This window comes from Pezoporus flaviventris, unplaced genomic scaffold (assembly GCF_033815535.1).
Source record: "Pezoporus flaviventris isolate CSIRO_AGI_PZ_B2104156 unplaced genomic scaffold, CSIRO_AGI_Pfla_v1 ptg000057l, whole genome shotgun sequence".
NCBI lineage: Eukaryota > Metazoa > Chordata > Aves > Psittaciformes > Psittacidae > Pezoporus > Pezoporus flaviventris.
Window position 1 is genome coordinate 309,471 of NW_026892605.1, and position 15,891 is coordinate 325,361.

General features: G+C 38.4%; 1 protein-coding gene across 1 annotated transcript in view; it reads left to right on the forward strand.

The window, feature by feature from the left end:
- Nucleotides 1–275: 275 nt before the first annotated feature.
- LOC133277500 (cAMP-specific 3',5'-cyclic phosphodiesterase 4D) overlaps nucleotides 276–15,891 on the forward strand; it is a 280,131-nt gene continuing 264,515 nt past the window's right edge. Inside the window, exon 1 of the mRNA XM_061469351.1 lies at nucleotides 276–1,777. Coding sequence (XP_061325335.1) covers nucleotides 1,731–1,777 — 47 coding nt within the window. The 5' untranslated portion in view covers nucleotides 276–1,730. The remainder of the gene's footprint in view (nucleotides 1,778–15,891) is intronic.

Genomic DNA, 15,891 nt, shown 5'->3' on the forward strand with positions numbered 1-15,891 from the left:
ATTTGGGGTATTGTAGAATAGAAGCTGTGACAGCAACAGAACTGAGCTTAAGGAAATAGGATCCTTAAAAATGTGCAGTGCAGTATCTTATCATGTTACTCCCGAGTCCATGCACACCCTAATCAAACACACTCTTATCACATGTTTTAATGTCATTGAAGTTGCAGCTGGCTTTTCTACTGCAGGATTTCCTGTCCCAAAGGGCAAGGGGTTGTTTGAAGTTTAAAAAGTCTTGATGCAGCATAAACCACTTTAAAAGAATGGCAAGCAAACAATGTATGGCCTGAGTACGTCAAAGTGTAAAAGGTTGCCCAGAAATCTTTTAATTCTCAGCAGAGATCAATGCAGTGAACTCCGTGTCCTACATGTATCTTTCCCCGCAGATCTCTGCGCTTGCATGCAGAACGCTCTTTGCTTTCAGTCACCCAAGAGAAACAGGCTGCTTCAAGGCACGGTTTCCCGCTTTGTTCTTCCCCAGTGTCCCCGTCCGTCCTCTCCATCCGGCGGTGGGAGAGGCAGGGCAGGATGTGCTGTCAGGAGAACCCACCTAGAGGTCCCCCTTGACGCCAGCACAGCCTGTCTCTGCCAGGCAGAGCCCGCACCGCAGCCGAGCCTAGTCTGCTGCAGAGTAAGTGCCAGACCGTCCAGCTCGCGAGTGTCCGGAGCAGCTCCCGGGCGAGGACACGGGCAGCCTCGGGGGCAGCCTGGAAATTCCTGTCAGGGGAAAGGAAGCAAGAGCCTGTTGCCTGCGTTGCTTCAAAATATATGCCGTCTCTGTGGTTTGGGCTTAAGAATCATCCCGAGGAGTGATAACTACTGTCTGGGAACTGAATTGGGGGAAAAAAAGGACAGCAGAGGAGGAATGCTTAGGTAACACGGGACTTAAAGCTTTGCTTTCATTTTGCAACCTACAAATCGCTGCACGTGGTTTTATATACAGTATAACATCAAAGTAGAAGGGGGGTTCTGCAGTGAGAGTCGATAGCTTAGTCATTTTACTTAAAGGGAGCAGAGAGTCTTGTGGGGTTAGACAGCAAAATGAATTTGATCATGATATAATCATGTCTCGTGATGGTATCTAACTGTAGTTCTGTCCTATGGAGTGGAAAAAGCATACTTCCTTCCTTCTTTCTTAGTTGAAGAAACAAACCCACAGTATCAAATACTGAGAGAAGTTTGGGTTTGTTCTACATGGCTATTAAACATCCCACTGTTCACTGGGCTTTTAAGAAAGGAAAACTGCATTAAGTGCTTACTGATGAATATGTGTCTAAGAAAGAAGAAAAAGCAGTATTCATTTCTGAACATGGGAAAGAAATCTGAAGTTACACCTCTACCCCTAACCACTGATTTGGCACAGATGACAAGAAACTATGTTTTGACTAACCTCTTCCAACTGTCCAGAATGCTGCATATGAAGATGCTTTAATTCACAGTCAAAAGCACTTGGATTTTTATCAAGGCACGCTGTTGGCATTGTCATAACATTTTCTGTATACTGATTAGTTTAGTGTTTTTAAGCAGCAAGCGATGCATAAATGGATGGACATGTACCTAGAAAACCCTGTAAGAAGTCTTTCTTTGGATCCTGGGAATTTTTATGGATTACAGTAATTCTTGCAATAATACCTGCTGTTAACTGCTCATGCAGTTCTGGAATGAACCTATGAATACCATAACAGATAAATCAGTCTGACAAGGAAAACACTGATGTTGGAAGATCTGTGAACATGATGCACGTGAATAATTTCCCCTTTAGGAGGCATTCATGGATATGGTGAGTAATCAATGTACACATTACAAATTGTTAAACTCAAAATGCTTGTTTGCAAAATACTGTGGCAACTACCAGATGCTATGTTTTGCCTACACTGATGTCGAATGAGGACTAACCAGGCCATCAGAAAAATGAAAATCTTACAGAGATAGAGCAGTGATAAAGTAATGTGAGTTTGGCACTCTTTCACCTTTACAAAACAGGCAAATCATAAAAAAATCTTATGGTCATGATTTTTTTGCATGATAAAAGCCTTTTGAGCAGGGAGATGTATTTTCTCCCTGTATCAATGGAACACTTCTTCTCAGTTCTTAGCCTGACTTGAAGGAAATAATGAAGACATATTTTTTCCCCTATGGTATTGTGTTGTTTGTCCAGGACCTCATATATTTACGTACATTCAAGTGATCTGAAAACAAGAAAACAATGCTCATTCATGTGGTAATTCAGTAATCTTTAAGAAATACATTTGTATGATAGGTTCCTAATTCTGAAGATGATCACATAGTGTTCAAATCCCTTTATCATCATTAAACATCTGTTTCCTCTGAACCACAGGCATCTATAGTTCTTGCTTACCTAAAAAGCCTTCCCTTTAACTTTGCTTGCAGTACAGTGGAGTTAACTTGCTTATAAATTCTACCAGTGGTTGGGTTGTTGCGTCATGTCTTGCTCCTCATGTTGGAATTAATGCCTTGATTAATGCTCAAGGAATATTTTTAGCAAAGGCGTAAGTGCTCCTCATGTATTCATATCTATATATCTATATATCTATCTATATATATATAAAGGAAACTTTAGCTTTTGGGTTAGAAGCACTATTATGGAACCTCTTTAATACAAATTGCATTGAAGTCGTGGAATTGGCGTGCGTGTGCATGTTCGTTTGACAGCTTTGTGCTCAGTCTGTGTTGGCCTCTGCCTGTCGCTGGCTTCAGGGACACCTCAGAAGGACTCTTCCCCGGGAATGTGTTGGAGAAGTTCTCCGTCCGCGCTGTTCTCATGGCATTTACAAGTAGTTTCAGAAGCCGGTCCAGAGCCGAGCCCCCGGAGCCGGGCAGCCGCCGCGGTGTCGTCACGCGGCTGTCGTTGGGCCAAGCCAATGGCAGGAGGCGAGCGCAGATTCGTCATAGCGGAGGAGAAGGCGGAGGGGGGGCGGGCGGGCGGGGGGGGAGGGGAGGGGGTTGTCGGGCGAGGCTCTGCCGGCGGCTGGGTGGTTGGGACGGTGGCTTAATGAACTGTTAATAACCACGCGTTCCTCTGAACGCATCTTTCTTTAATTACATGTCATTCCACCTTTCAATAAGACCATTTTATTCTACATAAAGTCCCCTCAGAGACAACTTCAAACCACATCACCTAGAAAGATGAATAATGTCGTCCTGAATGTGTCTCATCTTTGGCAGCTTATTTAGCAAAGTGTGTTGGAAACGGTACTGCAGTCCACACCTAACAGGAAGACTGCTCCCATTGTCTTGGAAGAATTTGGCCTACTTCTGTTTTTAATAACTTGGAGAAATTATTTTAAGTATGTTTTAACCCCCAAGGTTCACATTCTGACTAAGCAGTTTTCAAACGTGGGTCCTGAAGTATGCTGCAAGGCATTTGGAGGAAACCAAATGATTTTTATTTATCCTCTCTAAGTGGTAGTTACCTGGTTTCCCCCTGTGCTCCTTGTCAGCCCCTTGCTGTCTGCCACAGTAAGTGAACCCATTGTCTAAGAAAAGACCGGCAGAAGTGTTTGCTGGGAAGATACATGAAAGATAATTATATGTTTTACGTTTACTATTTTAACTGAATGCAACCTATACTATGCCCACGTTTGTGCTTACTGAATCACACATCTTAATTTAGAATGGAAATTAGTTTAACATGCTGTAGTACACCCCAGCTCTCAGAGAGCTGGCAAATTTGCTTATTCATGGTACAGTAGGTCTGTAAGGAGCATTTATGGGTGCCAGGGTTTTAAGTTGGCAGTCATAGCTTTTATGTTATTTATGAACCTTCACAAATCCATGTATAGCCTATAAGGTATAGCAACCTTTTCTATTGTGAACAGGAATTGGCACAAAGAATAGTTTTATTGTGAACAGGAATTGGCACAAAGAAGAGTTTTCTATATGTGTATAACCTCCCATCGTGCCACTTTCAGATGTCCATTGAGGGATGATAATGAAGGTAAAGGAAAGGATATCTTTACTTTAGAGATGTTGCTTTTTTAAGGTATCTACTGTACATTAGAGACATGCACTTTGCCTTTGTGTGCTAGTTCCTTCTCGTCTCACATGAATATGAGGAGGAAGAGTTGGGGGGGTGGAGGATAAAAAAAAAAATTAACCTTCTGAAAGTTTATTCTTTCAAATGTCCTGGCTTTTAATGTTGAGGAACCAGTCAAGGGGATGGTTGTTGTGTTTTTCATGGTTAGGCGTCTATGTGGGTTTAGGGGAGGAATAGTCAAAAAGTGATGGCCCTGAGAGCAGGGTTTGATTGTGAACTCATAAGCTTTTGGCAGTGTAGAGAATTCCAGTGTGTGAACCTTCCTGGCATTGTTAGTAATAGGTAGGAACTGACTACTGGCCAAAACCAGCTATAAAATATGTATGTTCCCAAGCAGTACGAATGGAAGCACAACTGTGTCTGGCAGATAAGGGTAGCTATAATCTGAATGGACTCACTCTAAAGGACACATAAAACTGAGATTGGAGTACACAAAAAAGAAGTATTTTGTCTGAAGCTGTTTCAAACAGTTTGGATTGTAGGAAAGCAAATACAAAATACATCTGATTAATGGGATGCAGTGGTTGGGGTAAGTGGTGTCCTGGGTGAGGATAAGTTAGTCCTAGCAATAGTGAGAAGCATTTGAGATGATAGTAGAAGGAGCAGTAGGATTTCGTAACTACTTACCACATTACACACTATGCAACATAAATTATGTATTAACAATATGCAGTTTACTACCATTCACACTGAAAACAATTTTAGAAACATTTACCACTGAATTATATAACCTGGCTTTCTTTTCCATTACATTTTTATCTGCTTTTTGATGCCAAACTGAATACATGTGTTATTCAATTTTGTGTTGCCTAATTGTGCAAACAAATATTGCATGTGCCTTTTACCTTTAACATAGGAATCAGAAGTGAAAAACCTGTGTTCACAGAATCATAGAATGGTCTGGGTTGGAAGGGACCTTAAAAGATCATCTAGTTCCAACCCCCCTGACACAGGCAGGAACACCTTCCACTAGTATAGGGTTCTCAAAGTGCCGTCCAACCTGACCTTGAACACCCACAACTTCTCTGTACAACCTGTTTCAGTGCCTCACCACCCTCACAGTAAAGAACTTTTTAGAATCATAGAAGAGTTATACGTTATCCTTTGCTTGAGACTAATTTGATGACTAACTACCTTTTTGAAAAGCACCTTAGTAAATCCCTGAATGAATGCAGTTGTTAATAAGCTTCTGCCTTCTGTTTTTGCCAGTATTCTAAACTAATGATACTAAATGGTCTATTTGGTACATTTTATAGAACCCCACATGGTTTTTAGCCAGTGAAAAATGGTTTTGTCTTTCCATGGTTATACAACTTCTTCCATTTTGTGAGAATAGAACAATACATAACTGTGAAGAAAGCTGATGGAAAATGAAGATCTCAATGCTAATGTATGAAATAAACTTTTCATTATGTTCTTAGGACACGATGAGTCATCTCAGCTCACTAAGGTATCTTGGGGAACTGAATCTGACCAGTGCTATGCTCATGGCGTAACTCTTCTAACTCAAGCCAGGACGAAATGTTTCATGTAGATGTTTACTCATTTGCTTGCTCTGGAAAATTTTGTGTATTTTATACTTAGAGGAGAAAAGAAGCTTCTTTCTGAACCACTTTTCATCACAGTATTTAACTAAGTTTTAGATATTTTATACTTAAGACATTAATACAGTAACTGTGAAGAGTATTTCAGTTCTTCCCATGGAGATCTGAGTTTGAACCTGAATTTGTAGAAGGAAAATCACAATTTCTTAAACTAAGAAGAAATCTTTTGAAGACCAAAGAATTTTTTTTAATCATAATCTTCTGTGGCCAATAGATATTCATAGTACTGCTAAGTAAGAAAGGTCACCTTATTCTCTGTTTTCTTATGCTCAGTGACAGGTGTTAACTTTCCTTCAGGTATTGCTGAAGTTTATTCCCCAAGTAAGGATGAGTGTAGGAAGATACAGTAAAATACTGAATGAAACAAAGTTTTCACTTCAAGGTATCTGTTGCCTTTTCTATTATATTTTTAACACTTTATATAACTGGTGGGACTTAACTGGCATTCAGCATGCTGAATATCACTGAGAGATGAAGATATGTCTACTATTTGCAAATAGGGCAAGGGTCTGTTTGGTTACAATTCATGTTAGCAGTGCTTTGACTTTCTGTAATGCTTCCATGTGAAAAGCTGAAAGTTCAGTAGTCAGCTAAGCCTGGAAACACTGCTGATAGGTAGGTTAGGGACGTATCTGTAGATTTAAATTGCATCCCTCACAACGGAAGTGCTCTATGGTGTTCTACACAATAGTTATGGCACTTTTGCATAGAAAATTTCTGTGCAGGCAAGGTAGTTTAACGATAACAAGCAACTGTTGTTCCTCTCTTTGGGCATCCTAAACAGGTAAGTATGCTGTGGAAATTTAATCTGTTGCTCCAGAATGACATCAGTTAATCTGCATTTACAGATCACTAATGTATTAATCTTTATATTACTGCAACTGATTAAAATTAAACTTTTATATTTTTGAAATGTGTACTCTTGCCAAGGCCTGCCTTTTGTTCTTCTGTCCTCAGCATATGACCTCATAAATGTATCCTTTGGATGCTTTTTTTTTTTTTCAATTTGGACAGGAAAAGCTTTGAAAAATATTTTTCATTAGAACTAGAGCGCATCTTTTATGCAGTCATTTCTAGGCTGTTAGTCAAGTTATTTCTTGAAGGATCCTATAAACTTGCAGAAAATCTTGCTTTCCCTGGATGTAATTCTGACTTATATCTTCAATGAAACTCAAGTCACAACAGTAGAAACTAAATTGAAGCTTCTTTCTCTCATAAAACACCTGCTGAGTGTTCACGGCAGTTCCTTTGCAGTCTTTTAACTCTTACCTGCTTACAGAGAGCCATCTTTTCTTCTTTGGGAAGAGTTAATCTGCTCATGCACTTTCAGTCAGCAAAAGTTATGCTACACCTCCACATCTTAGACAACAACTTAAAAATAAATACATAAAATTATTGTTACATTAAACATGTTGATTAAATATTACTTATTATGTATGCTTTTTCATTTATAAGGCATGTTGTAAGTAGATTTGTGGGTACTTACATTGTTTCTAAACATTCTGGCCTGATTTAAATTTACTGCTCAAGTTAGGATGACTGTAGTAAGATAACTGTATCTATTACTACAGGTAAGATACAGACTGATTTTAGTAGGTATGGTCTTTCATTCACACGTGGGTTCATTTAAGGATGGTAATTTGGCTACTACTGGGAAAAGAAGTGATAGTGCTAAATATTCTAGTAAACTAGCAGGTTTTGTTGAAATCTACATTCTTGGCAGTCAGAGACAATCAAAAAATTGTTCCTGTCTTTGCACTAAGATTTACTGTTTTGTTTGGTATTTTCAACATAGTTTCTGTGAACAGGGAGAAGAGTAGAGGGAGGGAAGAGAAGACCCACTAAAAATGTTGAAATCTGACAATTAAAAGCTAAAGAAGGTTGGTCAGCAAAAATAGTTTACATCTCATTATAGTTTCAGCTCATTAAAACAGAAGCAGTTAGGTTTCACTTGTCCACTATGCTAAATGGCAGTTTTAATGCTAATGTTAATTCAATATTGTCTGGTGAAACCTTAAAAAATACAAGACTATTCCCAGTAAAAGGTACTGGTCAGTAGCTGTAAATAAATGGAGTAATTTTCCCTGTGTGATTTACTCCATGGAATTAGCAAAATGGAATTCACAAAATAAAAAGTTGTAAAGGAGCAGATAGAACCAAGCATAGCATCTGAAAAAGAAATGAACAATTTTGCATTGGAAACTTGTAACCATTTTTTAGTGTCTGATGCATTTATATTATAAAGCCTGTAAAAATACTAACAGAAGGAAGGGTGTTTGTTTTTCTACTTTTAAAACAGGCTAAACTGGTACACGTAGATTACCTTGAGAATTTATTACTGTTTTTAAAGATGAGTAAGAAAATTAGTATATTGTTTTATTTAGACAATAACCCTCTTTCTGTTGGGGACTGATTAAAACAATTGTCTGAATATTAAAACTACTAAACCACTGGAAAGCAGTATTGAAACTGAGTATATGTAAGCCTCAAATTCTGTTATCTGAACAGAATGGTTACATTTAGTTTTAGTCAGCTTAGTTAATGTCTCAAAAGGAGGATCTCCAGTCTTCTTACATCACAACTTTTAATCTTACAAAATTATTTAGTAATTTTACAGAAAACATGGAAGATTCATGTTTTTTCTTCAAAAGTAGTGAGGCTTTGTGTTTTCAGTTGTCTGAAGCAATTGATTTAGATTGTATTATTTCATATTGTCTCATTTTAATTCTATTACTTTTATATGACAGATGACAGATTGTTCCCTTCAGGAAACCAGGTAATCCTTACTGAGATAAAAAGAGATTACTGGATTTATTTTTCTGTAAAAATCTATTGGAACAGATTTTAAAGAACGAGTTCTTTAACCATCAGTCTTTCAAGAGTGTTTTGTTTTCTGTTGATGTCAACATACCCTCTGTTATTCAGAAACAGTTTGAAGTTTTCAGAGTTTAACTTCCTTTAAACTGGAAATAAATACAGCTTGTGTAATACAAATTGCAGATTCAGAACTGGACAGGACCTTAAAGGTGAAATAGCCTTTCTGGCTACAGTAGAAGCATCAAGCACAGAAGCTCAGATACCCCAGTGATGCTTGTGACTAAATACTAGGGAAGAAATGTTTCAAAAGTTAATTTTGTTTCCCTTTGTATCCAGCTAAATTCCCTGAGGGTAAGTAATGTCTTCAGGGAAGTGAGCAGATTTTAGTTATCAAATTATTAATTATAGTGTTATTTTCATTTATTGTACCACTAAATATTTGAGACATATTAAGAATACTAGGTTAACTGTGGTTTTGACTGCTATTTTAACAGGAAAATTTGGTTTGGTGAATCTGGACTTTAATTATTAATTATGTTTTTGACCAAATACCAATTAAAAATCATCTTAACATGCCAGAGTCTTAAGACCTTTATGCATCTTAGGCCATTTGTGAATTTTTTTCCATGGTCTGTGGATCTAAGAACACCACCTTTCAGTATTACTTTTTTTGGATAAGTCATCTTTGAGTAAGGAACGAGGCGGGTGGCATGGTTTAGTGGGAGGTGTCCCTGCCCATGGCAGGGGGTTTGGAACTAGATGATCTTAAGGTCCTTTCCAACCCTAACTATTCTATGATTCTATATCATCAATACCTACTTTTAGAATTTCAGACAGAGTATCCTGTCACAGTATCCAGATACACTTACAAATGCATGGTAAAAAATGCTCAACTAAATTAAAATGTACACATTTCTTGCTGGTTGTCACTAATGTTGTGTTGCACTTTAACACAGTGATCTTGAAATGGAGATTTGGTGGAGGCTACCAGTCAATGAACACATTTTATGTCCCTGTTGCTGTTTGGGATTTCGATCATAAGTGTTGCTGGAATGCTCTTCAGGATAAAAGTACAGTGGTAATTTTGCGGGTAATTAAGCCCTTTGAATATCTGCCATAGAAAGTGGTCTGTCTCCTGGAATATCTGTACCAGTCTGACCTGTCCCATGAAAGTATAATAATCCAAGGAATTCCCTAGAGAAGGAAAGTAGTTAAAGGTTGCTGGTTTTTTTTCCCCCTTTCTAATCTAACAGTATTTGGAATGTCCTGCCCACAGATATTCATGTTACACTTTACAATATTAGGCAGATTTTACTGGGGGGATTAGTTTGGGATGTTAGACCATCTTTCTTTGTTAGGAAGTTATGGCTGGGTAAAAAGACAGTTAAGGTGCTATGTTGGTAATCTAAATAATCAGTATTTTCAGGTTTTAAATTATGTAATGCTTAAATTATTGCAGCATATGTTGCTAAACTATATGTTATTCAGTATTTTAGCAAGAGCGGAATCTCTGTATGCCATATAATCTCACATCTTAATCATACTTCTTTCTGTAGGGTTGCATTTTGCAGGTAGATGTGGCTTGTGGTGAAGTAACTGCCACTGCAAATACCACAGTCACAAAAAGGTATGCATACTGAGCTGTAGCTGAGCTAATATATGGCTATTTATGGCAACCAAGCAGGAATCAGAGATTAAGTCATAATAAGATAGGGATTGTACCAGCTAGAGGCTCACTCGCTTGTTCCATGAAGTAGAAGCAGAATTTTAATGGTTTAGAGCATTGCTTGTCCCCTGCAAAATTAATATGAATAAAAAAATTTAAGAGTTTTTTGCATAATTAACATTTTTGAATCATCAGTGCAGGCAATCCTCTAAGATAGGATATTCAGGCCATTGTTTCATTCATTATGCAGTATATATATAAAATAATAATTCTGAGAGGTGATGTGAATGAAAATGAATACTTGAAATAGAATATGTGACAATGTATCGGGTTCTACCTTTAGAACCTGTATTTAGAAAATTTCTAAAGAGGCCAGGTAGTGGAATCTGTATTTGGAAAAAAAAAAAAAATCACCAACAAGTGGATGGATAACTGCAAGATTTTCAATTTTCCTCCTTGCATACTTTACTGTTTTAAAAGTGAAGGAGGGTAGATTTAGATTAGATTTTAGGAAGAAGTTCTTCATTGTGAGAGTTGTGAGGCACTGGAACAAGTTTCTCACAGAACCTATGGCTGCCCCATCCCTGGAAGTGTTCAAGCCCAGGCTGGATGGGGCTTTGAGCAACCTAGTGGAAGGTGTCACTGTGTGTGGGACCTGGGACTAGATAAAGATACTGTTCCAACTAGTGGATTGGAACTAAATAAAGACACTGATACTTGAAAAATATAAAATATGTAAACATACTTGTGATAGTAATTTTAAGTTCACTGCTTTGCCAAAATGCCTTTTGCTTTCCATATATTCATAGATATTTTACTGGGTATTAATCAAGGGAGCAGACACAGAATACTGGGCAGGAAGAAGTACTTTGTGATTCTCAGTTTAATATATAACTATTTGTATGTGAGATTTTTTTCCCTGGTTTCTTAAAGAAATGCAGCCTACATGATCATATGTATCTGTTTCCACCTCTTATAGCTTTGGAACCTGTTGTCTGATTTAGCCAAATTTGAGAAGACAAAGTTTTAAAACTTAAGTTCTTTTATAAACCACTGTTGGTTAGAAAGTGCCTTCAGTTTGTGCTGTCCCTGGGGGAAGGACTTTTGTGTCCTGGCAATGCAACTCCTTTTAGTAGCTGGCCAGACAAGGCTCTTGCAGAGCTTGCTCTCAGCAAAGTGTTTCTTGTCTACGGTACCCTCAAAGTGAGTATATGCAGGTGGGTCACTTGTTTTGGAGGTGGCTAAGATTTTCATTCTTCATACAACAACTTACTGTTGTAATTCAGGTGTACTGTGAAAAAGAAGCGGTCTGTTACGTACACTTGTGTAGAAACAGAGTCAAAGCATCACCCATGCAGGCATGTTCAGAACAGAAATCATCTTCAACTAGATCAGGTTGCTCAAAGCCCTATCCAACCTGACCTTGAATATTTCCAAGGACAAGGGTGTCTGCCCACTCTTTGGGCAAGTTGGTGCTAAAAATTTTACCTTCATGGTAAAATATTTTTTCCTTATTTGAATCTACCCTCTCTTAGTTTAAAACCATTACCACTTATCACTAAAAGTTCTATTAAAAGGTCTGTCCCTTATAAGCCCTTAAGTATTGAAAGGCCCTAGTAAGGTCTCCCCAAAACCTACTCCAGGCTAAATCAGAGTCATAGAATCACAGGCTGGTTTGGTTTGGAAAGGACCTTAAGATCATCCAGTTCCAGCCCCCTGCCATGGGCAGGGATGCCTCATGCTAGACCATGTCACCCAAGCCTCTGTCCAAACTGGCCTTGAACACCGCCAGGGATGGAGCATTTACCACTTCTTTGGGCAACCTGTTCCGATGTCTCACCACCCTCACAGTAAAGAACTTCTTCCTTATATTTAACCTGAACTTCCCCTGTTTTAAGATGAAGGGTCCTTCTCTGGCATCCTTGTAGGCTCCCTTCAGATAGTCACAGGAGAGTTTTTCAGCACTCTGATAATTTTGTGTATGTGCTGCAATAGGCCGATGTCTTTCGTGAGCTGAGGACTCCAGACCTAGACACAGTACTCCAGGTGTGGTCTCACCATAGGAGAGCAGAGGCTAAGAGTCACCTCCCTCAACCTGTTGGCCATGCTAGTTTTCATGCAGCCCAGGACACTGTTGGATTTCTGGGCTGTGAGTGCACACTGCTGAGTCATGTCCAGTTTTCCATCCACCAGTATCCCAAGTACTTCTCCACAGGGCTGCTCACAATCCCTTCATTGCTGTGTGTGTACTGACATTTGTGGTTGCCGCAGCCCAGTTGCTGGACCTTGTGCTTGGCGTTGTTGAACTTCCTGAGGTTCACATGGGCCTGCTTCTTGAGCTTCTCCAGGTCCCTCTAGATAGCATCCCATCCCTCATGCATGTCAACCACACTACTAAGCTTGTTATCAGCAAACTTGCTGAGGGTTCACTCAATCCCGCCGTCTATGTCATGATGAAGATACTAAACAGTACCCATCCTAGTCTGGACCAGTAGTGCAAGTTAAACCAACATCTGCAAGTCAAATTTAGCTACAGTTCTGTTGTGTTTTCTAATACTCCTCTGTTAGAGCTGAGTTGGCAAAATAGAAAATGTCAATTGAATTTAGTTGGCCACTTGGACCTCCAGGCTGGAAATTAGAGTGCTTCTAAACTCCTTCAGAAAAGGGAGGCTCTCAAACAGCCTTCCAGTACTATACTGGAGAAACCCATGAAAGTAACTGACTGTTGCATGTAAAAATAGCTGTGAAAAGGTTTGTATGATCTGGAACCTGTGACAGAAGGGCAATTAGAGCATATTAGCCAGAATATTCCTTCTGCTTTTAAGTTTCTTCAGGGTGAATGAATTCACTTAAGACTTTTTTTTGTTTGTTTTTGACACTTCGGGAATTTAAATCATGTTCATATGTATTTCTGAAAGACCACTGAAATATCCAAATATTCTCTGGGAGTTGCTCTATTTGTCTGTAATAATTAGCTAGTGCTTGCTCTCATTTCTCAGAACTAAACTTTGGGAGTAACAGTGATCTGGTAGAATTGCTTTAGAGATGCAACTGCTGTATTTCAAATGGTTCCTGTATTGTATACATAATATAAGGAATATGCATAATGTGTAGATGTAGTGCTTAAGTATCTTTTAAATAATCTCTATACCCGTTTGGATTCTCTATTTTCACTATTATTGTCCTTTTAGAATAACATATTATTTACCTGTCTGAAAATTGAAATTGCTAGTCAGCAGCTACCTTTTTTAAGGTTACTAAAAGAAGGAAAGTGAGGCTGATGAAACCATCAACAAAATATGTTATTCATTGAATAATAGATTCAGGGAGATTCGAAAAGTCATTTAAACCTTTGAAAATCGGTTTAATACTAGTGGAAAACTTTTGTACCAAGTTACCTAAGCTGATTTTAGTAAATACGGCATTCTTTGAAAATGTGATTTCAGTCAATAACAGTAGGAATTTTGGCTTAGATTGTGTGAATAGTTTCAGCATGTACAGGAGGATGTAGTTCTGTGTTGGGGCAGCCTCCCAAGGTCAAACGAGAGTTTATGGTTTTGGTGGCATCCTGTCTACCAAAATATCAACAAGGATGCAGAGACTTATGTTTGCCTCCCATTCTGTAGTCTAGAATGCTCAAAATGCTAGGCCACATAGTAATATCATGCATCTTTATTTCTGTCCTTTACTCAGAGCTGGTATATTTTATATGGAATGCTCCCATAGTAATTGTTCTATATCAAGGTGAATAGGGCAATCTGTGAACAGCAGAAGCAATTAAATATAGAATCAGAATCATAGAATAATTAGGGTTGGAAAGGACCTTAAGATCATCTAGTTCCAACCCCCCTGCCATGGGCAGGGACACCTTACACTAAATCATATCACCCAAGGCCTCGTCCAACCTGGTCTTGAACACTGCCAGGGATGGAGCATTCACAACCTCCCTGGGCTACCTATTCTAGTGCCTCACCACCCTCTTAGGGAAGAATTTCCTCCTTATATCCAATCTAAACTTCCCCTGTTTAAGTTTTAACCCGTTACCCCTTGTCCTATCACTACAGTCCCTAACGAAGAGTCCCTCTCCAGCATCCTTATAGGCCCCCTTCAGATACTGGAAGGCTGCAATGAGGTCTCCATGCAGCCTTCTCTTCTCCAGGCTGAACAGCCCCAACTTCCTCAGCCTATCTTCATACGGGAGGTGCTCCAGTCCCCTGATCATCCTCGTGCCCCTTCTCTGGACTTGTTCCAACAGTTCCATGTCTTTTTATGTCGAGGACACCAGAACTGCACACAATACTCCAGGTGAGGTGTCACAAGAGCAGAGTAAAGGGGCAGGATCACTTCCTTTGACCTGCTGGTCACGCTCCTTTTGATGCAGCCCAGCACACGGTTGGCTTTCTGGGCTGCGAGCGCACACTGAAGCTGGCTCATGTTCATTTTCTCATCGACCAACACCCCCAAGTCCTTCTCTGCAGGGCTGCTCTGAATCTCTTCTCTGCCCAGCCTGTAGCTGTGCCTGGGATTGCTCCGACCCAGGTGTAGGACCTATATAGATCCTATTGTCTCATGGTAGAACTGCTTAATAAGTGATGGGCCCCTAGCATTAGCTTCTTATTGCAGTGAGTTTTTCATCTCAGTAGGAAAACCAGATTAAAAATAATTTATGAATAATCCAAACTGATTTTTAATTGTTTAATTAGATAGCTGAATCAAAAATCTAGTTACATCAGCAGTGTTATTCGCAAACTTGTTTTCCCTTTTCCTTTTTAGGTAATATGGTAATCTTTTAATACACAGGAATCATATCTCATTTGGATCAAAAAACTAGCACACAATCAAGCACAACTGCTTCCTACAATTGAATATAACTTTGATGATAACTTTCAATTTTGCTATGTTAAGTAATTTAAATATTATTAGTCTGAAATTTTATGAAATCCCACTATAAAATAGTCTCAATATAATAATCTATTAAAGACAATATAAAGTATACAATGTGCTTAATATATATGCATCACTGATCTAACAATTCTATCATTTTTGCTGAAGATTTTCTATATTGAAGTGTATATCCAGACAAAATACATATATTTTTTTCTGAAATTTATGATTTCTAATAATTTCTAATAAGCTAAGTAACTAAAAGAAATATAGTAGCCTTTTTTGCTATCATGCCAAACAGATACTACTAACTTGGATATCTTCCACTGACAGGCTAATTTCCTCTTGCATTATTCATGCCTTATTTGGGTGAAATTTTATATCACTTTAGCTCCTTTGTGCATATGCTGTCAGGAGAGTAGTATAATATCTGAAGTACAGTGACAGGTATAGTGTTTTTTTTTTCTATCTCATTCAATTATATCAATAGTTTCTATTTTGATTTAGCTTGTGTATTAGGCAATATCTTTGTTTTTGCTTTTCCTCACTACAGACAAAGGACAGTTGATGTTTTAAAAGATGCCTGTTCAACAACTTCCAGATAACTTTCCAAGCATAAACTGTGTGTCATGTTTAAGAACACTTTCACCATTTTAATTTCTTCAGTAATGTTGTTACATTTGTTGCTCATTTTGCATTTTATTTCACTTTGTGCAGTTATTTTCAATACTTTTATGGTGATATTATCAGTTATTTATACTTCATATGGCATACTTTTATCTTCAGAAGACAAAATTGGTAACTGCTAAATTTTTTCCTATATTGTTCTTGCTGCACAGCTTGCTGTAAGCATTATAGAACACTGA